The sequence below is a fragment of the Lepus europaeus genome, chromosome 3, assembly GCF_033115175.1.
Source record: "Lepus europaeus isolate LE1 chromosome 3, mLepTim1.pri, whole genome shotgun sequence".
NCBI lineage: Eukaryota > Metazoa > Chordata > Mammalia > Lagomorpha > Leporidae > Lepus > Lepus europaeus.
The window spans coordinates 124,404,820-124,431,563 of record NC_084829.1 but is presented as its reverse complement, the minus strand read 5'-3'; the positions used below and the strand labels follow the sequence as shown (position 1 = coordinate 124,431,563).

General features: G+C 38.5%; 1 protein-coding gene across 1 annotated transcript in view; it reads right to left on the bottom strand.

Annotated features, from left to right (window-relative positions):
- Nucleotides 1-17,080: 17,080 nt before the first annotated feature.
- Nucleotides 17,081-26,744, bottom strand: part of RNF217 (ring finger protein 217) — a 153,470-nt gene continuing 143,806 nt past the window's right edge. Inside the window, exons 5-6 of the mRNA XM_062186713.1 lie at nt 22,188-22,259; nt 17,081-19,750 (exon numbers count right to left, since the gene is read on the bottom strand). Of these exons, the coding sequence (XP_062042697.1) occupies nt 19,677-19,750; nt 22,188-22,259 (146 nt within the window). The 3' untranslated portion in view covers nt 17,081-19,676. The remainder of the gene's footprint in view (nt 19,751-22,187; nt 22,260-26,744) is intronic.

The window sequence follows — 26,744 nt, the reverse complement described above, 5'->3', positions numbered from 1 at the left end:
GTCACAATGACGACCCCGCAGGTGTCGATAACATTGTGTGGTTCAAGAAGGATTCATTCGAGGGAAGGGAACAAGGGGTCTCCCTTCACTGGATATTCCTTTGGGCCTCTTGCACGAATAATATCTGCAGTATATTTATTCCCATTATGTAGTTGTTAAAGCAACATTTTTAATAAAATTATGAGCAAGCTTTCCTGCTGTGGCTTGATTGTATTACATACTACTGGCTACTGGTATGGCATAGTGTGCTGGAAAGTTGGTTTCTCTCATATTCAAAGGAAGGAGACCTGGCTGCAGAGAGTGCAGCACCTGGTTCAGGGCCAAAGCACCATGAGCAGGTAGTTGAACTATGCTTTTAGATACCCAAGATTCTGCTGTTTCGCCACCCCAGACAACCTTATTAATGTAAGTTTCTGGATTAGGAATGCATGCCAAGAACAAAATCCTTAGTTACAGTACTAGCATTAAGAAAAAAAAATCTTCCCTTTTACAATGATCTTTATTCTTCAAAAGAAACAGCCATAAGCCAATAAATAATACATTTATAAGTCATTTTTCCCTATCATCAGTTGATTTCATAAAAAATGTGTAATAGAAGGAGATAAAAATTTGATTCCTGCTCTAGGAAATTGCTTCTTAAATGATTTTCTAATGACGTAGAAACTGCCTCTATTGCTATTGAACAACTGTGGACTCATTTAAATTTTTTGGCCAGGATCATATCACACCTATGAGGTACTTTAGAGCTCAATGTAATGCAGGTGGACAGGGCTCTGTGAGCTTAGCTGGCTCTCCACTTTTAAGGCGTAACATTGAAAGAAGTCATCACACGTTTTCTAGATGGAAAACAGGGCTGATATCAAATTGGTTGAATATCTCCTATATTCTAGAACTATATTTTTCTGGGGACAGAAGGTGTGGAGTGGGGTTTGCAACAACTCCCTAGAGTGTGCTATGGCCAATCTTATGGTCCCCACAATTGTAAGGATGTGAGGGTGGCTGCAAGATGTCCTAATGTTCCTGGGCATTGGGGGGTCAGGAAAGTGTTCTTTCACCCCTTCAGCTGTTTTCCAACTATGAAGATACTGTTCTAGTTGATGTGGTATGGCATAGCAGGCATTTTGAACTCAAAACCATTCCCCACATGCTAAATTGATTTTATAGATGAGGAATTCGAGGTACAGGGAAGTTAAAATTATCTTATTCTGCATCCCTGAGTTAAAAAGTAGAGATTAAACTTTATGGGTTCAGTTTCTATGGTCTACGCTCCTTTTATCACGCTTGGTATATAAAATATATAAAATAGTGTGTGTGTGTGTGTGTGTGTAAGAAAGAGAGAGATTTGGGACTTAATATTAAAAATTATATTGGTCATATATTTGAAGTTAGAATTTAAGTGCACATATTGAACTCACTCTGGTAATCCACTGGGGTGGTCTCCACCCCCAGCAGGAGGCAGCAGGATGTCCTCATGTTGCTCTTTAATGTTGTTCTTTCCTTGTATGTGCCAAAGTGCATGCACACAGACAGGAAATCAAAGACTGCCTGAAGAAATCTTGTGTCTGAGAACAATAGTATCTTGTGTTGAAAGATGTTACTGCAACAAAGAAACTAAGGAAGCAGGGAGCCTTCCTTCTTTCCCATCCTGTCCTTCCTCCCTCTCCCCGCTCTGCTATCACTTCCTTTTTTCGTTCAGTTTTTATTCTTTTCCCTTTGTAGAGCACATGTTTGGGGGCAGTTAGGTCTAATTGTCCCTCCCTTGGAGGAACACGCAGATTTCAAAAGGAAACTGTGAAAGGTGCTGCTGAGGGTGAGTGATGAGTTGCATATCCACTTGGAACCCCAGAATGTGACTTTATTTGGAAATGAGTTAAAATCTGTATTCCTTTACTGGATTGCCATAACAAAGCAAGAACCTCTGATTGGAAGGCTTAAGCACTAGGAAGTTTTTCTTCTCAGTTCTGGAGGTAGAAGTTCAAAATAAAGGTGTTGGCAGGTTTGATTTCTTCTGAAGCCTCGCTCTTTGGCTTGAATAAACTTGGCTATCTTCTCTCTCCCTCTTTACCATAGTCTCTCCTCTATGTGTTTCTGTGTCTCTTCTTACGATGACACTGGTTGTACTGCATCAGGGCCTACTCATATTATCTTATATTACCTTAGTCACCACTTTAAAAATCTTATCTTCAAATATAGTCACAGTCTAAGGGAATTGCAATTTCAAAACATGAAATTGGGGAGCCCACAAATGGATCATGTTGGAAGAAGTTGAATCCTAAATCTGGTGACTGAACGAAGTGAAGATTTCATGCTGAGGGATGCCAAGGCTTGCTTGGCAAGAAGCCTGGAGACGGGCATGGAGCCAGTTTTCCTTCAGAGCCTCCAGAAGGAACCGATCCTGTGAGCCCTTTGTTTTCAGACTTCAGCCCTTGAGAACCAAGAGGAAAAAACATTCCTTTGTTCTCAACCATCCAGGTTGTGGTACTTTGTCATGGCAGTCCTAAAAGGCCAATATAGGTGCCTTGCTCCGGAGTGATTTGCTGAGTGGTTGACTGACAAGGTGGTGGTGATGTGCACTGGGTGGCACCACAGGAAGGCATCCTGCAGGAGACTATGCTGGCACTGAGGGTGGCAGAGAAGTGGGAGTTAGGAGGAGCCAGAGGCAGAGGATCACCTTATGCAGAAGTAGAGTGGCTTAACAGGGCCTTTTTCGGTTGGAGAAATGTTAGAACTGAATAGTTTACATTAACTTTAAAAAAACATTGCTCAGATCTGAATTTAAGAACTGGACAAGAATTTAAGCATTGTAGTTTCACTACTTCATTTCAGATTAAGATCTAAGAAGTTGTATGGACTACCCAATATCACAGAGCATATGAGTGAAAGAATTCAAGGTAGGAATCCCTTTGTTCTAAACTTTACATAGTATTCTCTCCACTAGACTGAGGTTGGAACCTGACTTCCAAAATGCACATGTTGGATATTTCTTATCACACAGGAAGCAGGCAAAGCATAATTAACTAAATAAATAATACGGAGTGAATTTCAATGAACGAATGAATGTAGAGAGAAAGTAACAGCTGGCATAGTACATGTGCATTCGGCTATGCTGCCTGATTCGTGTATGGTAATAACAACTCTGTATGTGCTATTATTCCTTAATTCCCAACGTCCTTTTAAAATTGCAGATGATAAAATACAGATTTTGGCAACTTGTCGGCAACTCCCTGGTGAGTAAGAGGAAGAACTCTGGGAAGTCTTCTAAGGCACTGGGCTCTCGAACCTGGGTTTAGCTCCTTACAGATTATGGAGCAGGGGCAAATTCTTTAGTCTCTGGCAAAGCTGTGAATAATGCAACAGTATCATTCTGATGGGCTACAACAGATCAGGAAACCTTGAGGTAGTGGAAAGAAACTTGCCTTTAGGTTTAAATCAGTGTGGGTTTGCAACTCTGTGCTAAATTCACTTTCTTCAGGCATACAATGGGAATGAGGAGGATTCCTTGAGAAACTGACAGTCCTGTGGGCTTTCACTTATTAACCTTACTAACCTGCCTGTAAACTCAAGTTCCCGCCTTTCTTCCCAACCCCAACCCTCTCTCACCCTCTCCGGTCTTGCCCACCTCCTTTTCTCTTTCTTTTCTTTTTCCTTTCTCACTTCTCTTTGACCTCCTCTCATCTTTCCTTTCCAGCTATGTTTTTTTTTTTTTTTAAGCGATATAGAAAATTTATCAGCCAGAGTCCTGAAGAGAACTGACCTGCAGAAGACGTAATTAGGATATTTCAGGTAACTGCTTTCTAACCTCTCCATAAAATTAATTCAATTAAAATTCACTTCCTCAATTAAAAACAGAAAGCTCTTTGTTTAAGCACGCAGGCAGTGAAGACCCACTCCGGGAGGTTTGCAGAACAGACCTGGCCTCAGGGACTCTGCTGCGGGTCCAGGGTCAATGGCAGAGGCAGGGCCAGGGAGGTGGTGAGTGAAGCCTGCCCGCAAGGCACGCCCCACACTGCGTGGTGTCCCCATTCTGCATTAGGACTCAAGGCAATTGTGACCTGGCCACCAACTGCCCCATGCTCCAGGCAGCTGGTGGCTCAGAGCCAGGTTTGCTGGGGGCCAAGATCTCAATCCCAGAAGTCCATAAAAATACTGTGATCCTAAAGGGCAGGCATTGCAGCCCAGCAGGTTTTGCCACTGCGTGGCATGCTCACATCACATATTGGAGTGCTGCTTCCAGTCCCAGCTACTCTGCTTCCAAGCCATCTCACTGCTAATGCATCCTGGTGAGAAGCAGATGGTGGCTCAGATACTTGGGCCCCTGACACCCACGTGGGAGACCTAGATGGAAATCTGGGCTCTTGGCTTCTGCCTGGTCCAGCCCAGGCTGTGGTGAGTGTTTGGGGAAATAAACCCATGAATGAACCCCACCCCCCTTCACTCTATCTTCCAAGTAAAAGAAAATAAATATTTGTTAATAAATATTTACAAATATTTTGATCATGAGCAAATAGCCATAACTATTTTTTCCTAGACCAATAATTAAGGCTCCCCAACCCCAAAATGTGAGTATGATCCTGCAGTGGCCAGAGGACCTTACTTCAGTACCTCCACTTTCACTTTCTGTATCTACCATGACTGAGATTTGCCCTTTCTCTTCCAAGAACCCACAGTGAAATGTGTACCCTTCTCTAGGTGCTTGATAGTTATTTGTTGAATGGATACAGAGGACAAGCATGGCTGTGACCAAGGAAATTATTTGCTTTTGCTCTGGAACATGGGGAGGGTGTCAGTTGTTTGACATGAGACTAGAACCATGTTCAGTTTGTAACTGTCCTCTGGCCTTTCTTCTGTCTCTTGCTCATTTGTTATTTGACCACTGGTGAACTCCAAGTTGTTTTTCTTTCACCTTCCTGATTTTTTTTTAAAGCAAATCATCTTTCTTGCTCCTACCACTACAATGATTCTGGCAATAAACTGGCCTGAAGTACAACTAGTAGGGAGTACCCACCTGGGTATGTGCCATTTGACACAATGGATCTTCCAAGCCAGCAGAGTTGAAGGACTGTAGCCATTGGACCAGCTGTTCCTAGTTTCACAGGAGCAATACATATACAATGGGCTTTATGTGCAACTGTCAGAGAGCTAGCTGCTGAGGGCCCCAGATTGCCTAATCTGGCCGTGGTCTGGGATGGGAAGGCCATTGAGATCTGGGATTCTTAATTACATCGATGTCATCTTCCTTATATAACAATGCTCTAGATAAACGTAGAACTATTTTTATTGGGTGGTAAAGATATTTCAATGCATCAGCAAATCCTGTTGTTTCTATCCTTAAATCCAACAACTTCTTCCTGCTCCTACTGCCAATATCCTGCTCCAAGTCCTCATGAGATCTAGCCTTGACTATTGGGGTGGCCCCTCCCTAGTCTCCCGCTTCTGCTCAGGCCTTGCCTCAGTCTCACTACAGCCACCAAACTGATCCTGTTTGGACCTAGGGATGGGCTCCTCTGCCTACAACCTCCACTGGATTTCTCATCTCACTCAAATTGAGTGCAAATGGCACACAACTGTCCCCCAGCCTTTGCTACTTGGTGTCCCCACCTCCGTCTGTGCTACGCTCCCCTCCTTCTATTCCAGCTTCTCTGGAGTCTTGCCTCTGGGCCTTTGCCTCTGCTGTGTTCTCTGCTAGAATGCTCTCTCTCAGCTCATCAACAGTCTCCTCCCTTCTCCCGGGTTTCACTCACACTTCACCCTCTCAGCAGCCCACACCACTTTACCCTCACTACCCATCTCTTTCCTGCTGTGGTTTTCTCCTTTCTTTTCTATAATTTACATACTTGGCTCATTTGTCTGTTTTCCTCCAGTAAAACACAAGCTCCATGAAGGGAGGCATTTTCTGCTCCTTAGTCACTTATGTATCACCAGGACTTAGAACAGTGTCTGGCACATGGTAGGGAATAACAATAGATGTGGTAAAGATAAAAAACAGCAAGCATGCCTCAGCCAATCAATTGCTACAGTCAGGAGACAAGGGGAAGCCTCGTGACTGTTTGTGGCTGCATCAGTGATACTATGCCCACTCTGGGAAGTGCAAACTTGTGTGGCCGATGAGAACAGGAAATCAGCTCTTGGCTCATATAACCAAATGCTTGTGAGAAAGAGACACAGTGGGGTCCCAGGATGACAGAGATCCTGGAGAATGCTGCCAAGGTTGTTGCAGATCCATCTCAGCATCTGCCAGGAACTTCATTCAGATAGAAACTACTGTCTCACAGTTGTGGAGGCAAGAATGCCAAAATCAAGGTGCTGGCAGTCATACTCTGACAGGAGTCGAGGAAGGTTTTCTTGCCTCTTCCAGCTTCTGGTATCTGCTGGTAATTTGTGGCATTTCTTGGCTTGCAGGTGCATCAGTCCTGTCATATGGCCATCTCTTCCAGAAGCCCCCATTTCACAGTTACATCATTAAAGGGAGACAGGGACAGATGTTCTATAATCTGACATTCAAAAACCCTAGAGAAGGGTTGGGTTGGCTTAACTTGGTTCAGTGAACCTCTCTCAACTAATTAGTTTCCCTAATGGGGTGAGGTATAAGAAAAGATGGCAGCTCCTAAATACACAAATGGTTGGGTGGGTGAAACAGAATTCCTTAGAGAATAAAACAATAGATGTTAAGTAACAAGATAATGGAGTCTTGCAGGAAACTTACAATTAGCCAATGTGCTAAGCCAGAAATGGACATGTCAACATTACCCATTAAAATAATTTGCCTTCTGAAATGCTTCCTATCACATCTCTGACAGAAGGTCAGATACACAAGGTGATGCCAGGATAGCACTCTCCAGTACCTGTGACTGACCTCATGAGCCTGTGTTGGTCGACAAGTTCAGAATGAAACACAATCATTGACAATAATAAGGGGTAACATTTATTGAACGCTTTTTGAGGGCAAGGTACTATTTTAAGTGCTTAAATATATATTAAAACTTAGTTACTCCTCACATTATCCTTGGAGGCATATCCTGTTCGCTATAAAAGAGAAAACTGAGGGGCCGGCGCTGTGGCACAGTGGGTTAACACCCTGGCCTGAAGCGCCAGCATCCCATATGGGTGCAGATTCTAGTCCTGGCTGCTCCTCTTCTGATCCAGCTCTCTGCTGTGGCCTGGGAAAGCAGTAGAATATGGCCCAAGTCCTTGGGCCCCTGCACCCATGTGGGAGACCTGGAAGAAGCTCCTGGCTCCTGGCTTCAGATTGGCACAGCTCTGGCTGTTGTGGCCATCTAGGGGGTGAACCAGCCGATGGAAGACTTCTCTCTCTCTCCCTGCCTCTCCTCTCTCTGTGTAACTCTGACTTTCAAATAAATAAATCTTAAAAAAAGAGAAAAAACTGAATCACAGGACATTTAAGTAACTTAGCCAAGATTACACACCCTGGAAGAGGCAGAGTTGGAGTCTGAGTATGGCAGCCTGATGACAGAGCTATGCTCTTTCCTTCCTCACAAATCCACCTCAGTTGGATCTCAGAGTCAAAACCTGGCTTAGCTGAAGCTGCATTCCTAGTAATCTAATCATTTAACTTTTTTTATTTATTATTTTTTTTTGACAGGCAGAGTGGACAGTGAGAGACAGAGAGAAAGGTCTTCCTTTTTCCATTGGTTCACCCTCCAATGGCCACTGCGGCTGGTGCACTCGCGCTGATCTGAAGCCAGGAGCCAGGTGCTTCTCCTGGTGCTTCTCCTGGTCTCCCATGGGGTGCAGGGCCCAAGGACTTGGGCCATCCTCCACTGCACTCCCGAGCCACAGCAGAGAGCTGGACTGGAAGAGGAGCAACCGGGACAGAATCCGGTGCCCCGACCGGGACTAGAACCTCATTTAACTTTTAATAGCACGCTCCTAATAGTGTATTGTTGAAATAAAAATTCAATGGAAAAATATGCAGAATATTAGGTGAGGGTGAGGAAGAATGGCCACATGCAGGTAGCCATTGCCAACTGACCAACTGTAAGTAGATTATCTTAGCCACATGAAAGACATTTTTAAAAAGTTGAATGCCAGTGCACACAACTGGCTCAAAATGAAGGCTATGTAATTTGCTTAACACTGTTAGATGCCAGGAAGACATTCAGCCTACTCAACAGTGGGAAAGGCACTGGAACCTGAATGCCTGAAGAACCAAGACTCATGAATCCAGGCTCATGTTTATGTTGGAGCACATCATGCGAAATATTAGTGGTGAAATGTGTAAGTTATATACATCTCTCATGTATTGTGTGTGTGTGTGTGTTGGCAGCTATAATAAAGAGTGTCACCATTTTTTATTTAGATATAAGAGCTTGGGACTTGGAAATCTACGACTGCTTATTACAATGGAAGGGCATAAATGTAAATGGATTTAAGGGAAATTTGGAGAACAGAAATCTGGCTATATCTTTGGCCAATTTTGGCCAGGATTAAAAGATTGGATGGCATTTTTCACCTGTCAAATTGGTAATTTTTTAAAAAAATATTAAGTAGTTTTGGTGAGGATTAAATGTAACAAATATTCTTGTTAAATGCTTATGTGAGTCTACACTGGCATCAACTTTGTGTTCTTTAATATGAGGCAGTATGTACCTGCTCATTGTTCTAGCCTCTGATCCTGCAAATCCATTACTGACAGTTTATCCCAAGAGCTATGTTCCAAGAATGTTTACTGCAGTCTGCTAACAGCAAGAAACTACCAATAGCTAAAATACAAACCATTTGAAAACTTATGTATTATGTTTCCACAGTATTTTAGTGACTCAAGAATGATTAATACAAGAAAAAGAAAAGCTACATTTTACAGTAAGGTAGATATCATATTAAAGTCATATGTTTCTTTTCATCTGGGATCACTAGTGTTTTTTTTTTTTTTCTGAATTTTCCAACTTTCATTTTTTGCTCCACTAACATTTCAAATAGAGGTATGAAGTACATTCATGGTAAGTTTACAAGTGCAGCACAAAAACTTACATATGTATACACCCTTGGGAATATTATTATCTCAGAAAATTGCCTCATTATTTTCCCAGTCAATAATCTTCACTGCATAAAGTAGCTACTGTTTTTATGTCTTTCACTCTGATTAGTTCTGTTTTTTATTATCATATAAATAGTATAATACAATACATACTCTGTGTGTCTGGCTTCATTATATCAACATGATGTCTAGGATAGTCAACCATATTTCTGCATGGGCTGCTCTTCAATTTTTTTTAGATTTATTTATTTGCAAGAGTTACAAAGGAGAGAGAGAGAGAGAGAGAGAGAGAGAGAGAGAGAGAGAGAGAGAGAAATATGAATCTTCCATCCGCTAGTTCACTCCCCAAAAGGCTGCAATAACTGGGGTTGGGAGAGGCTAAAGCCAGGAGCTAGGAGCTTCTTCCAGGTCTCCCACATGGGTGCAGGAACCTAAGCACTTAGATCATTTTCTGCTGCTTTCCCAGGTGCATTATCAGGGAACTGAATCAGAAGTGGTGCAGCTGGATCTTGAACCCATGCCCATATGGGATGCCAGTGTTACAGGCAGCAGCTTTACCCACCATGCCACAATACTGGGCCCAAGCTCTGTAATTTTTTATATCCAATTATTTTTCCATTCTTATTGCTCGGCACTATTCTATTATATGAATACATCATTATATATTTAACCATTTTACTGCTATGGAAATTCTTGTACACAAAGGTCCTTTTTCCCCATCCTGGAGGTAGACTAGGAAAATAATTGCTAGGTTGCAGAGCAGGCATATACTTGACTTCAGTGGTTTCTATGTTTCCTGCACTAGTCCAGCACTCTTTGTCCAGAGAGTAACCACTACCCTAAGCCAATCTCTCACTTCCACACTATTTGATCTTCATCACACTCCATGAAGAACGCTTGGGCCAATCTTCATCAATCTGTGCTCTTCTGCACAAGCATGCCACAGCAACACAGCAATCTATTTTCCTTAAAGCACACCCATGGATTTCTGTTCATTCTTGCTTCTCCATTTCTAACTCCCATGCAGAAATACTCTATGCCATGTTTACTTATGCACTGTAGTTTTGGTACTGTCAAATTTTATCCTTTACTTTCTTTAACTTTAAAATCTATTGGAACAAAAGACAAGAGTCTTCTCTTTTGAAAATTTTATTAGGCATTGCTAGATGATGTTGCATGATGTATTGCACACATCATGTGGTAAACAGAACTCCACAGTAATCCATACAACAGCTCATACAGTGATAATCAAAGTAGTTTGATTCCCATTATAGTTTTCATCCAAGTAGAGTGAATGTCTTTATATTCTTCCATGAGATCTGATCTCATAATAAAATTACCCTCCCATTGTAAAGTAACCAACCAAAAAAAAAAAAAAAAAAGGCCCAACTACAACCAAAAGGTCATAGGGACATTACTGAAAGTCCATAATTAGACTCCAAAATATCACAAGATATTCATTTTTTTAAAAACTTGTCCCTAAAATTTGTGTGATATGAAACTTGGGTTGCTTTAACCACCAGCAGCAAGCGAGACTGTACTTACTAAGAGCGAGCAGTACACTAACACATATCCACTGAAAATTATTGAGGTAATAGATTTTTAAATTTCACCACTTAAAAAAAAAATCTTTAAATTTCCAGGTCCTGTCCAGCAGGACCTATCTGTTGGCAGGAAGATTCTTTTCCTTTTTTTTTTTCTTTGTCAAATATTTACACATATTTGCATATACAACCTGTGTCTTTTATCTTTTCTATGCACATGGTTTATTTTAATGATTCATCATACATTCATCAGGAAAAGTATATAGTATGGTACATAAAGAACACAAGAAAACCAGCATTTTGTATAAAGTGAAACAAAGGCACAGACCCAGAAGAGCAAAATAATATATTACACAAAATGGCTTGATGCCCATGAAGTCCACTGTGAATGAAGAACAACATGTCAATAGTGAACACCATGGGTCTCCAGCATTTGGATAGGAGTACACTACTGATGAAATGTTGCCAAAGATAAGTTGCAGAGAATCAGTCAGATTTCTCAAGTACCATATACTCACTCTTATTGTTAATGCTTTCAGTAAATTTGTTCTAATTGGAGCCACAGTCATTCCAACTCCTGCTTGACATTTAATCAACATTCTTGTGTGTGTATCATTTTAAAACACATTCCAACTTCAATGGCTTTAATTTCTGTTGTTTAATATCCATTTTTATACTTTGGCTTAAAAATGAATATGAGGAAAATACATTAGCTAGTCTGCTGTTCTAAAGGTTGTACAGTCGATTAAGGTAGCAAACACAGCCTATATACATACCTAAAGATATACTGTCTCACTAGCAGTTTAAATAGAGGGACCAAAAAACACTCACAAAAAAATATATGGCTCTTTAGATAAGAAATAAAGTCAAGTGAAAAAAATAAGGCACTAATAACATATAAATGTTATTTACTCATCACACAAAGCACCATATGGAAAGTTAAAGGGAATACAGATTAGTGCTATCGGGAAATGGCAACAAACCCACTTTCCCTGGCTTTTATTCACCAGTTTCCTCCATTCTCTTCAGTAAATTAGTAACAACACTCAAGTGGTGAGGAAATTATATGCTGTGTTCAAAGCACAATTCATGGCACCAACAGCAAGAAATAATAATTTGGAAATAAGAGCTGATTGCTCTAACAATGTAAGAAATTGGGTCTTTTAAATACTCTGTTTTCCAACATTTTCATTTTTCATTTCAGCATATTTCGTTTTCCTCTTTTTCTTTTCACAGATTTCTGCATAAGAATATTAACATTGTTTTTTATTTCTACTTGCCTCTTTCTTAAAATATATTAAAAATGGTTTCTTCCAAATAGTTTTCTCAATATCAAAGTTAACTGTATTACCACAGAAATTCAGAAAAAGTTGAAAAACAAAATTACATAAGTATCTTCTGATATCATTGAAAAATCAAAGAAATATTTCAGTTGGGCTCATTTTAAACATGAAAGTATTATGATGCACATTATTTGGTTTTAGGTTACAAATTTTATAGAAAACTAAAAATATCCAATATAGTGGAATGGACAGGATCTGATATAAACTGTTAGTGAAAGTTATTAACTCTAAAATTAAGAAATTTCTTTCCATTTGCTATTATTGAGAATATATTTTAAATTGGCTACATTTCCCTTAAATTGACAAAAATTGTTCTTTAGAACTGTAATTTCTGAACATACAATAGCAGATTAAACATCTGTTTTTCAGCATCTTATACTCCAGAAAAAGAGAATATTAATAATTTAATTGTCCCACAGTTTTGCAATAGAAATATATTTGTTTCACTAAAATGTCTTATAATCAATTGTGTTTGAAGTAGAAACAAAAGTACTAATTCTCATGGTGACTTAATAATGTGTTAATATAACTTAATAACATTTTAATGCCACTGAGTTTGTGTTGCTTCTACTGAAAATTATTTGTCATCTTTTAGAATTTACTATTTATTATTATGTTGACAATTACTTTCATAAGCAACAAGGTTATCCATTAACTTTCATATTAAAATGTGTAACATTGTCCTTGTTAAGGTAGATGGTATTATTATATACATGCATATGTATTTTCCATATATATGCAAATCAATTACTGTTCCTAGATTTTATATGAAATATAAAGTTGGTCTACACTTTTTTTTAATATCATCCACAGAATTTTAATTGTGATGAAAATGATAATATAATAAAAACTATTAAGGGGTGCCCATATGAAACTTTTTAAAAAAGTAGGCCTTTGGTAAAAGGGTTTGTAGTGATCTGGTAAAAAATGTTATGGTACTTTAGAATTTTTTTATAAAGAAACATAAAGCATGGTAATGTTCTATAGACTAAAAAAATTTAGATATTTGTATCAAATATTCAGGTACTATTTGCTTGAAAGAAACAAGAAAAACATTTTGATAAGAGGCAGTAATATGATTGAAAAATGTCATCTTTAAGAATTTGAATTATTGAGAATATTTCTTTTGATGGGGCATGAGGTGAACACATAATAAGTTTACAAAGAACCAACAACAGACAGCACAGCTTGCCAGCCACAAGGAAGGATCTGAAATGATATTATTTCAGTAATTTCTGAGGCACTACAATAGCCTAGCTTGACTTCCTTGGACTACACCTTTACTAAATATATCTTGAGTGTGGCTTATATCTAAATAATATCAATGAGAGTTGAACATTTGCAAAGAACAAATGGTTTCTCTAGGATAGTGCTAATAGTTACATTCAATATGATCTATCTTAGATTATGAAAAAGTTTAATAATGTTCTCAGCTATGAACCCAGGGTTGAATCTTATATACAAATGTCACACTATGGAAATCCACTCCCAATTCCAAGCTATAGAACTTTTTGCTCAAAGGCCCTAAACCATAACCATAACCTATTATGGGTGAAGAATGAATAACCTGGGGTCAGGCAGTGTGAATGTCTATACACACTTCGTGTTCAACTCATGTACGAACACAATACTGATCTTGTGATATTCATAACACAATTTCTGATGCTTGATTTTAGAGTATTATTAGTCCCTCTGATCCAAAAAACATGTTCTCATTCATTTGACATGCTTTTTGACAGAGAACAAGGCAGTGTTCTCCAACAGGTATCAAGAAGAGGTCAAAATATTCCAGGAACTCCTGATGCATTTCAATTTACAGATAAAATAAACCAAGGTAAATAAGTCAATTTTATACTCATTACCAGAGCTAAACTGTGGAGTCCTCTCAGTGCTGAATTTCATTTCACTGGAGTCAAAGGAGCACACAGTGAGGCAATTTATCCACAGTTGGCCAAGATGGGAAGGGGACTGTAGAGGCAAAAAGGCATGACAACTGGGAAATCTAAGAGAAAATACGAACTTGATGTTGAAGTATGAAGGTATCCCTTTTTAAGCAAGGAAGACAGTAATTTAATATTAGTGGAACAAAGTGAGAAAAATGTGGCATGGAACTGAAAAACAGGCAGCATTTTCTAAGTTACTGTGTGTAATCTAAGTGATGCAGAGTTAAATAAACCTAATGAAGTGTCCAAAAAAAAAAAAAAAAAAAAAGAAGTGTCCGAAAAAAAAAAAAAAAAAGGAAGGAGTGTCAATGTTGCATGTATTTAAAAAAATAATTTATCGCTTTTTAAGTCCATATTGTCCATCAAAACAGTCATTTATTCAGCAAAAAATATGGTTTATAGTATGCATAATTACATGCTTCCAAAGTGGACAATGTGTCTAGGGTTCTGTAAGGTATGTGATATATTAAGGCTTCAGTTCATTCTCTAGATAGACAACTATGATAGTCTCACACTACTGTGGCTCTCTGCTTCTTGGATTTGTAATAGTCAATCAAAGTTCTAATCTCACAACAGGGGTGTAAAATAGAAGTTCCACACAATACTTGGCTTTGAAATAAATTAGTTTTACTCTGAAAAACCACAGTTACCGAGGTGTGCCTACTACATTTCTTTCTTAAAAGTTTCTATCATTGGTTTATATCTCAAAGGTAACATTTCCTAATCTTAATACTTCCAAATTTTGGAACTCTGAGTTTTCAGACCATATTTCAATACCTCTATAAAATTATTTCATTTTATCAAAGTAGGCATTGTGGATACACATATAAAATATAATTGTATACCATTTTAGGAGGAAAATGTCAGAATTAAATCGTATTCATTTGAAAAACAAAGCTTTCTCAAACTGGTCACTGGTGGTAGTTTTGACTTACATGTCTCTACTGAGGGGACCTGTTTTAAAGAATTAATGAACTATGTGATAGAAATTATCTGAATATTTTAAACAAACATTCCAACCAGGTTATTATGTAACATTTTTAAAGTATTAGTTGCTATTTTTGAGCTTCTTCCCACCAATTTCCAGGATTATCATAATCTCAGAAAGTTATTTTTTTCACGTATGTTTTATGTATTTAAAATTTTTAGCTACTGATTACCCCCTAAATTTAGAGATGACATGCAGTCATGTGCTGCTTAACAAAGGGGTATGTTCTAAGTAAAGTGACATTGGGCAATTCTGTCATTGTGTGACTTCAGAGTGTACCTACAGAAACCTACATGGTACAGCCTACCAATCTCATGCATCTGGGCCAAATGGTATAGCTATTATCACATATGCGGTCAGGCATCAATGGAAGTTATTAAGTGCTGCATCACTGTATTCTGTATTTGCTAACACTCTTCTCTCTCCACTGAAGTCCATATAGATGTTCATTGCTTTAACTCTTGTTAAATCACTTGGATGGCACAAGTATTTTGAAGTGCATTATGGAACTTTAAGGCTGTATGTTAACATATTAGCATCAAACAATAAAGCTAACCACAGGAAAAACTACTTTCAAAAACTGGTTTTAGTCACAAATGTGGAAGAATGAGCATACACTTCAATGTGAAGACTCACATTAAGGCATATATGCATCTTGCTTACAAAATTAAAATCTAAGGTGGCTTTTGGTATTAATTTTCTTTTTTTGTACTTTAAAAAATCATCCCAACTGATGTTATTTAGGCTACTAACTTGTTTATAATTAAAAATTTTAATAGGCAGCATGTTTCGGCAGACACACTCTGAATTAACAAAGGTCAGGGAATCGTGCTGATGCTCTGCACCTGCCAGACCTCCTGTCTCTTTTTGTGAGAGGATTAGTTAGAATAGTAGAGGTTTAAAGAAAAATGAAATGGGGAGGGGAACCAGGGTCTGGAAGAAACAACCACAGTGTGCAGAATACGGGCCATCCATTTGGGTTGGAAGGATTGAAAAGCACAGGCCTCCTGGGGCCATGGGACCCAAAAGATCGTGAGTGTTGCACAACAAGGAATTTCCTGGCAGGTTCCATTGAATCTTGATGCCATAGTAGAGAATGCACAATTAAAGATATCATGTTGCAACCTGACTGGTGTTTAATTATATTTGATTGTTTCTTGTCTGTTCTACTCTTAAGATACAATAGCACCTATCAGAAAATCAGTGGCTTACAAGATGTTGCTTGCATGAAAAGGCTTGAGCCCTCTCCTCCTCTTACTGCGCACACTGAAATCCCCAGGGAACTGCTGGGATTCAGAATAAAATGAACGTTTCGTGTCATTCCACCAAACCTTACAGGATCTAATTTATCTTTTTATGGCTTATTTTTGGGATTTATAATTGCCAACCATTGCTCTTACTTTTCACAATGGCATAATGAAGTTCCTTGTGGAGTAACATGCATGAACATGGATAGTATTTTCAAAAATATGACAAGCATCATCAGCTTGGCTGGAGTATGTCATTTAAAAACCTCGAGTTTTAAAAATAGGCCATCCCCAAATCAATTCATCTTTCTTTATTGGAAAAAAGATTAATTTCCTCTTATAAAAGTTTTGGCAAGGTACTCATTTGGCTAATAAAGCATACAGGAAATTATCCTTCCAAATATACTTTCCTTCAAAAATTATGCACTCCTATACAATCTTTCATTTTCTCCAAAAAGAGGTTCTCAAACACCTTATTTCTATGATCTAATTTCCTGGAAATGCATTACAAATTTTATTACACATATCTTCTAAAAACCAAATTTAAAAACTTATGGAAGTGTTTATGTGAGGTGATAAAAACTTATGCAAAAGGGACTTCACTAATGCCTGGTTACTGATAGAGCAGTTAAAATGACCTTGATGTCCATTCAACAGGGGACAGTGTAAGTATAGCCCCATAATGGATTATGTAGTAATTTACAAAAGAATGAGGTAAATCTATTTAAACGCTTATGAAAATTTTGTATCTACCAAATGAAGAAGTCACAGCACAGTAAGAATATTATTATTTGATTTGTATAAAACTAACACACACATTGATACATATGCACACACACTTAATTGTATATTTGCAGAAGTGGAAGAAGATATACCAAAACCTTAATAGTGGCTACCCCCCAAAAAATTAGGGGTAGAGTAAACAGATAAATTTGTATTTAATAATTCTATATTGTTTTATTTTTAAAGGAATATATATTAAATTTACAATAAAAACATATAAAAATGAGAAGCCTTGGATAGAAAGATATTTATGTTTTGTGCACACTTCTTTTCCTAAAATAGTTCTTAGAATTTATCCCAAAAGTTACTACTGTTATATCTTCAAAGTTGTCACTGACATATAAATATTTCTTTTCATTTTATTCTGTTTTTAAGATCCTGATAAAACTAAGTAAAAAAAAATTCACTAATAAGTTACCAGCAGAGAAAGGCCAAATATAGCAATCTTATAGGAGAAAAATGCATACATTAATTTAAAAAATCTATGCATAGAAAAATGAAAATCTTGTGTAACACAGTGCACACTTCTCAAGCACTGGTGAATAGTCTTCACTGATAACGGACATTGCTGTAACTGGGATAGTGGAAAGTTTTCCAAATAATATAAAAATACTTCTAAAAGATAAGTTATTCAAAGAAAGGAATAAAAATCCCTGAGTAAGTCAAAGACAACAGATATAAAAACCTAAGAAACTAGATGATCTAAGACCAGAGAGTATATTACTCTGCCAGCTAGCATATATGTAAATGGCAAATGTATGCATATGTATGATACATATGTGTAGATATATATCCTACATGCAGATATCTGCTAGATTTAGAAGTCATCCCATTCACACATTGCCAAACTAATGCCTAAGTTCAGGAAAGGTGAATTTGCAAAAATGAAGCACTTTAATGGCAGAAATACATGAATTTAAGCTAGACATTCTCATTCATTAAGTTTTAATACTGGAGTACCTCAAAAAGACACTCAGGAATACATGGAAGGGAAAATGAAAAGATGGAGCTGTGAAACCAGAACATCACATCTTCTCATCTTGTGTTCTACTTCCCGCTATTCCAGGACTGCCAGGGATGCTACACCCTCTTCTATCTGAAACATGCAAGCAGCCCAGAAACTGTAGTGGAGCTATTTTGTGTTATTCAGAAATGTGAACTGTGTGGCTTCAGCCATCACTATCATGTACTCTTTAGGTCAAACAAAAGTGATAAAATGTTCTTATGCTCTGGAGTCAACAAAGACAAACTATCCATGTTAATGCATGTTTTGTTACCTAATCTATTTAGAGTCAGACAAGGTTGATGACAAATGAGTGCTATATTTATGGCACACAGCTAATTTTAAGAATTTGGAAATGACTGGAAATTGAGGCTTCTTCCTCTCTGCTGGTGAATGTCTGTGATGAAAACAATAGAATATCATGGTTTAGCAGGTACTTGTCCTTTCTTAAAGAATTCTCAGGTTAGAAGAAAATTCCTGAAATATTTTCTGCACTTTTTTCTTTTCCAAAAGCCGTTTCTATTGTAGATACATCTATGAAGTTTTTTTCAAATTACCCCTCCATAAAAAGATAGAGTTTATGCATTTGAGCAGTCAACCTAAGACAAATCCTTCAAAAATGTTTTTGTTTTTATGAAAAACTTTGGGACAAATAAAAAGAAAGAGAGACTAAGGGAAAAGGTGGAGTATTAAATAATGTAAAACCTTAACTTATAGCACAATTCTCTGTAATTACAAGTTGGTTAAAATATTAGCAGAGAAGGGATTTGTTTAAAGGCTTAAGCAGTTCTCTCTATACAACAAACTTGTTCTTTGTATTAAAGAAACCTGTGTGGAATAATTTATCCATAAAGTGAATCACATATGTCAAAATACAGGAAAAGAATTAGCATTTGGGTCTGGAAAATTTCCTAAAAGCATCCTATTTTGTCAGTTTACAAAGCTTCATATTCCTTGAGGGGGACATTGGCAAATTTGTGTGTGTGTGTGTGTGTGTGTGACAGAGAGAGACAGCAAGACATAGAAAGGGTCAACATCAGGATAGCCTGTTGTCTACATTGACTTTAATTCAATACATTACCAAAGTATGCCCACAAAGGAACCGTCATCTTTAAATAGGTCTACGAAAATGTGGAAAAATAGTGTAGAGGCAGGGAAATAGATAAATACAGGGTTACTGGGTCTAGTTTTAATATATATTAATATTTACACATATTCACACCCCTACACATATACACTTCAGTAACTCATGATTCTTCTCATTAATTTAGCTTCATTAGTTCCCTTTAGGGCATTGAGATTTTCAGCAATGACACCATCTGAAGGATAAAAGAATTAAACTGCTTGGGCCACAGATGAAAACAGGTGCATTCGGTGAGCTTTTATCTTCCAAAAGTGGCAGAATGCTTCTTGGTACAGACAGGACTTGAGCTGTTCACACCAAGTCTCACAGGGTGACCTGGAGGGAGGTGCAGGGGTCAAAGACAGTCTGCGGCAATGCTCAGGAGAGGCGTGCTCAGAACAATTCTGAGGATAACTGGTTCTCAAGTAAAATACTTTCTTCCAAGGACTACAAAAGTCAGAGTTATGACACAGATGTTTATAGTTTATGAAAGTGACTGTGAAAAGCAGCAATTTGTTTAGGGAAACAACAGGATATCATGTTGGGAGCGCACCATAGCTAGAGGCATTGTGGCCTACAGGGAACCATGGGAGACCAAGATGGCAGGAGGCTGCTCTCAGTGTTTTCCAGGCTGTGATGCACAGATGGCCGTACCACTCTGTCAAGCTCCTACCTGGACCTCCTGAGCCAGGGGAAGCATCTGCCCTTCACCAGTGCATACCTGTCCGTGACCGTTTTCTCTGTTTTTTACAAAGGCAATAGATAGGAAATACAAATAAACCTAGGAATTAAAAAAAAAAAAAAAAAGAAAATGTTATACTGAATTAGGAGCATGGGCATTTAGGGATTTCTATTTAAAAATTTTCCATTTTTACTGAATTGCAAACTATTTATAAATCATCATTATTTAGGAATATGTAAACATGGAGAAGAGAGATAATTATGCTATGAAATATATTTATTTCTACAAGATTTCATTCTTCATCATTTCCTTTAGGTTTCTCCCCATTTTATCACCTTCTCAGTCCTAACAGGTTACATATGGAATAATGCTTTCTATCAAATACTCATGCCATTTGGACACTGATGGCTGCACTTAGTGTCAGGCACAGGCCGTGGAGCCCAAAGTCGGGTTTCACTTGCAGTTCTCCCACTTGAGAGGTCTTTCTGAGCCTTAATTCTTCTACCATAAAGCAAAGATAATAAAATCTACTTCGCAAAGTTCTCACTCCCTCACAGAACTTAAAATGTCAAATATTTTATAATCCATTCTGCTCTACACATGCATTACTCGCTAAACAGAAACGTGTGTATAAAAATCACTCTTCTAGCAAAAAAAAAGCCACATTCTATCTACTATATGGAGCAGTCATCAAAGCAGTCTTTATCTTTGGCATTTAATTTAAAATGCTCTAACAGAATGCTTCCAAAGTGCGGTCACTGGCCCAGCAGCATCTGTCTCATCTGAGGAGTGTTTTAGGGATAGGAGGGGCCTCCAAACGTTCATGGAGGAGAGACATTTGGTGCTGCAGTTAACACCCTGCCTGGGTTGCCCATGTCCCACCCTGGAGTGCCTCAGTTCCAGGTGCAGCTGCACCTCCGATTCCAGCATTGTGCTAATGTCATGCTGGGAGGTAGCAGGCCATGGCTCAAGTACTTGGATCCCTGCCACCCTTGTAGGAGACCAGGACTGAGTTCCTGGTTCCCAGCTTCAGCTTTGCGCTGCTCCAGCTGTTGCAGGCATCTGGAGAGTGAACCACCTCAGGGCAATCTGTCTCAGCCTTTTGAATTGAAAAAATGAAAACAAATTAAACATGAAAGTTAGTGAAAAATACTCATTTATGAAAGAACCATGCATGGCTTTCAAAATTTTTTTTGTTCTAAAATAAATTCATAATGGTATCCTCCACAAACTTTTTGACGTACTGTCATACAAATTCATGGCTTTGCCCCTACACTGAGTCAGAAACTTGACCAGGAACCAGCAATCTGTGTTTTAACCAGCTCTACAAGATATTCTAAACATGGTGAGTCTAAGAACTACTATAAAACATGTATGTTAATATAGTTATATGAATAAAAGTACACAAATAGGATTTTAAATTTTTAAAATTTAATTTTTAAATTTTAATTAACAGATTCAATATGATTTATACACACAAGTCTAAGAACATAATGATATTCCCTCCTTCTCTCCCTCCTTTTTCCTACCTTTCTTTTTTTTTTTTTTAGTTTTGAGGTAACATTTTAAACTTATATTACAGGAAAAAAGCTTAATATTTCACTGAATAAGAAGTTTAACAAATAAAAAGCTAAAATACCCTAGTTTAGTGGGAATACACATAACAGCTAAACAACTGAATGGAAAAATGACCATTTCACTAATATACCAGATTTTTTTGTCAATTAGTCATTCATAATTTCTTTAAATGAAGTAGAACCAAGTAGGTTTTTCTTTTCTTTTTAAAGATTTTGTATTTATTTTATTTGAGAGGTAGAGTTACAGACAGTGAGAGGGAGAGACAGAGAGAAAGGTCTTCCTTCCATTGGTTCACTCTCCAAATGGCTGCAACGGCCGGAACTGCCGATTGGAAGCCAGGAGGCAGGCGCCTCTTCCCAGTCTCCCACGCGGGTGCAGGGGCCCAAGCACTTGAGCCATCCTCTACTGCTTTCCCAGGACACAGCAGAGAGCTGGATTGGAAGTGGAACAACGGGACTGGCACCCATATGGGATGCCGATGACGAGGTAGAGGATTAACCTACTGCACCACGGCGCCGGTCCGAGTAGGTTTTTCTGTTTGTCAGTGCTCAAGTATATGATAGATGGATGTTCTTATTCACATTGACAGATTTTCTGCTTTAACTACAGCCTCTTTTCATTGCTGCTCCAAGCTGAAGCCAGAATTGGAAAATTTGAATCTAGCTCCTTTGACTCTTTCACTAGAATACAAGTTCTATCAATGTTGGCATTAAAGGGAGTTAAGAATGCTTCAGGGGACATGAACCAAAGTGGGTACAAACTGAAAAATAGTCACACGAATATATCCTATAGGAAACATGCTCCTCTGGATGTATGATACACTGATCAGCTACCTAGAGCAGGCATGGAAAAGAAATCACAGCCACTTGGTAACCATCTCATATTATTCCTTTAGCTTTCATGTTGTCCCTATGGTCCTCAGAAATTTCTATTCTCAAATACATGAAATGCTTCTTACCGATTACAACTGCTATGGCCCCTAGTGCTAATCCCAACACCAGGATTAGAGGTGCAACAAATAATTTTCCAGCTGCAAAACAAAGGTAAAAGTCACTTAGAAAAGCCTCAAAACGAATTCGTTAAACAATTATTCCATTGCTTTTAAAATATCTAGATGTATGTTATTTTTCACAAAGTCTGATTATAAGTAAGGCAGTATTCCTCTAAGAAATCTATCAGGTATAGAACGATGGACACGGGGAAGTTGAGTAATATCATTGAAGTCCTAGGCACTTGCTTACAACATCTCGCAAATCATTTGTCCTTTATAAGCAAACAAACCGCAGGGGGACGTGTTCCCCTTATTCTATTTGGAAAATGTTTGCTTTTGCTTTTCCTTTAGATCTCTTCGATTTTCAATTTCAAGATGTTGAGCGATAAAGAAAAGAGGGACATGTCTGAGTTGGCAGGAGAAAAGTTAGCTTACAAAACGGAGAGTTGGTAGGCTTTCTATAGAGGGCCTTCTGCTCAAGGTCACAACTGAACAAGCAATTTATTTACTTCTTGTGTTAAAAAAAAAAACAAAACTAATGAACACCTAGTAAACAACACTACAAATAGGACCTTTCAACACTGATGCTCTGTAAGAGAAAAACTACCAGAAAATACACAAAATGTTGAAGGTCATTCAACTGAATCATTTTAACAAATGTATTTTTTATTTTTATCTGAAAGGCAGAGAGACAGAGTGAGAAGCAGAGACAGAGATCTTTCATCCACTGATTCATTCCCCAAATGCACCCAGCAGCCGGGGCTGAGCCAGACATAAGCCAGGAGCCTAGAATACAGTCTGAGTCTCCCATTTGGGTGGCAGGCACCCAGTTACTTGAGCCATTGTGTGCTACTTCCCAGGGTGCACATTAGTAGGTGGCTGGATTGGAAGTGGAGCCAGGACTTGAACCCAGACACTCTGATAGGAGATGTATGTATCCCAAGCAGCATCCTGACCTCTGTGCTAGATACCCACCCCTGTTTTAACAATTTAAAAATGAAAAATTCAATAGGAAGGCTAAATGCTGGTAACCATGCCCAGAACATTAGTCAGCATTTTCTTTTCTAAATGAATGACTAAGCAGTGATACTAATACATGCTAGTCACATGAAAACAAAGCACAGAGACAATAATCAGAATCCCACTGAGTTGGAAAGGCACTATCCCAAAATAAACACTAATAATTAATGTTCTGTCCATGGCAGAGTAATCTTAAGGCATGTGATACAGCTGTACAATTGCACAACCCAAATACAACAGGAGATAAGAAAGGGGCAGAGACTTTGCAGTTGTTTAGGAATGAATCAGCAATACAACTCTCTAAATTAAAGATGGTACCTTGGAATAATCAATTATATATGTATATAGTTTTTTCTATATACATATATATACATATAAAGCAAAAATATAACAGCCATCAGTTGGAAATTTGTTACAAAAAATATTCACTTTTTTTTTATTCTTAAGAAATGGTCTTTGGAACCAGATGTGTATGAAATACTGTTTTCAATATCCAATTTAAAATGTCTAACACAATGTCTAACCTTGAGTTTGACTTACATTTTTTCACTAACAACAATCCAATTAATACTAAATCCCATTTAACAAATATTTTAGTATAGTCTTTAAAAAGAGGATATGAATTTTCCATAAAACATTTAATTTCATCTACTTGGAAGGCAGAGTGACAGAGACAGAAAAAGAGATTATTAGTCTTCCATCTGCTGGTTGTTCACCCGCAAATATGCACAGTGGTGAGGGCTGGTACAGGAGCCAGGAGCTTGGAACTCCATCAGGGTCTTCCAAGTGAGTTTCAGGGGTCCATGCACTTGGTACATCATCCACTGCTTCCCAGGATGCATCAAGAGGAAGTTGGATCAGAAGCAGCATAGCTGGGATTGCCATGGGTGTTCTAACATGGGATGCAGGAGTCCCAAACAGGAGCTTAACCCTCTGTACCACAATGCCTGCCCCTTTAGTATACTTTTTTTTTAAAAGAAAGCTTTTATTTAATAAATATAAATTTCATAGGTACAGCTTTAGGAATATAGCACTTCTTCCCCCCATACCCACCCTCCCACCCCCACTGCTGTCCCACCTCCTACTCCCTCTCCCATCCCATTCTTCATTAAGATTCATTTTTAATTATCTTTATATACAGAAGCCTTTAGTATACTCTTTTTTTGGGGGGGAAAGGCAGAGTGGACAGTGAGAGAGAGACAGAGAGAAAGGTCTTCCTTTGCCGTTGGTTCACCCTCCAATGGCCGCCGCGGCCGGTGCACCGCTCTGATCCGAAGGCAGGAGCCAGGTGCTTCTCCTGGTCTCCCATGTGGGTGCAGGGCCCAAGCACTTGGGCCATCCTCCACTGCACTCCCTGGCCACAGCAGAGAGCTGGCCTGGAAGAGGGGCAACCGGGACAGAATCCGGAGCCCCGACTGGAACTAGAACCTGGTGTGCCAGTGCTGCAAGGCGGAGGATTAGCCTATTGAGCCGCGGCGCTGGCCTTCAGTATACTCTTAAAGCTATGCTTAAAACTTTAAAACGTTGCACCTTTTAGAAGAGTCTGTTTCTCGCCCATGCACATGGCTCAGTATGTTCATTCATATTTCCTTTTAAAGTAATTATCACTATATTTTTATTACTGCAATGAAACATGACTGTAAAGTGACAGAACTGAGATTTTTTCTCTCTCAAATATTACAGAACTCAAGATTCTAGATATGGGGGTACTTCAAATAGTTCACAGAAAATGCAATTATATATTGCATTTTTATATATATTATATTGGTGCAAAAAACTGAAATTCATGCATTGTTTTTCATAATGGGCATTTTCCATGAACCTTTGGAAGTACCCTTTTAAGTGCTCCCTCTTCATTAGGAAGTAAGAAACTCTTTTCATTATGTAAACTTTGTTTAAAACATGGTAAAGTCTACTTTTCAAACTGTCTAAGGATTAAACATACTTTCTTATTCCTGGGTAACAATTCTTTTAAAACATTTTTAATAGCTAAGACAATATTCTATCACACCCAGATATCCTATCTTTTAAAAACATTACTCTATTTAAAATTTTGTTCCAGTTTTTGCTATTTTAAATTATACTTGCACATAATACATTGTCTTCTTGTAGATTTATCATTTATCAAAAAGTCTTTCATATTAATACAAAATTTCTTTAAAAATAATTATACAAATTTTCCAATTTATTCAGAAAATTTCTAATGAAATTCTAGCATTCAGAATTAACTTCAAAAAAATCTGCTACTTAGCAGTCTAAAATCTTACATAGATTTATGTTTATTTGACTACTATTAACACTGAATATTTCTGAACATATTTATAGGCTGTGTTTCTTCAGTAGTTTCAAATTCATCTTTTTTAAAAAAGATGGGTACTGGGGCCTGCGCTGTGGTATAGTGGGTAGAGCTGCCACCTGCAGTGCCAGCTTTCCATATGGGTGCTGGTTTGAGTCCTGGCTGCTCCACTTCCGATTCAGCTCTCTACTATGGCCTGGGAAAGCAGTAGAAGATGCCCCAAGTCCTTGGGCCCCTGCACCTATGTGTGAGACCAGGAAGAAGCTTCTGGCTCCTGGCTTCGGATAGGTGCAGCTCCGGCCATTGAGGCCAATTGGGGAGTAAAACAGTGATGGAAGACCTCTCTCTCTGCCTCTCCTCTCTGTGTAACTCTGACTTTCAAATAAATAAATACATCTTTTAAAAAAAATGGGTATTTATTTTTAGAATTAGCTCCATTGATTTGTTCATATGAATTATTTACCATCTAGAAATAATCTATTTTGAAGAATTAAATAGCTTGACTTTAAGTATTTATTTATTTGACAGGAGTAGTTAGACAGAAAGGGAAGAAAATCTTCTACTCCCTGGCTCACTCCCCAAATGGCTGGGGCTGGGCCAAAGCCAGGAGCCAGGAACTCCATCCAGGTCTCCCACATGGGTGGCAGGGTCCCAGTCACCTGGACTATCATTTGCTGCTTTCCCCAGCACATTAGCCTGGGAGTGGAGTAGCTGGGATTCAAACTGGTGCTCATATGGGACACAAGAATCATAGGCAGTGGCACCAAAATGCCGGTCCCAAAGCTTCACTTTTTTTGCATGGAATAATATGAGAATTTTAAATTTTCCTCAGACACTTTTATTCCCAGGACCATTCATCAGATAGTCTGCATTCTCCCTACCTGGGAGATGCCCTGGAGGCAGAGGCTGCTCGTCAGCCCCGGATCTGTTCTTCCTCATTCTCTGTGAGCGGACCTTCTGATTTCTAGCTGCACATCTGGTCATGTGGAAGGAAGACCACATTCCCTATCCTCCAGCCGTGAGAGCGATGCAGGTCCTTTCTCTACCTTTGGTCAGGGACATCTGGAAGCTGGTCCAAGACTGAAGGAGGACGCTGGGTCATATCACACAAGGATATTGGGTGGGAGGGCTTTCTATCATCTCTCTCTTACACAGCAGGAAGTAAGTAATTTTGTGTTATTGCCTTTTGTGGGAATGGGAGAGGTGGA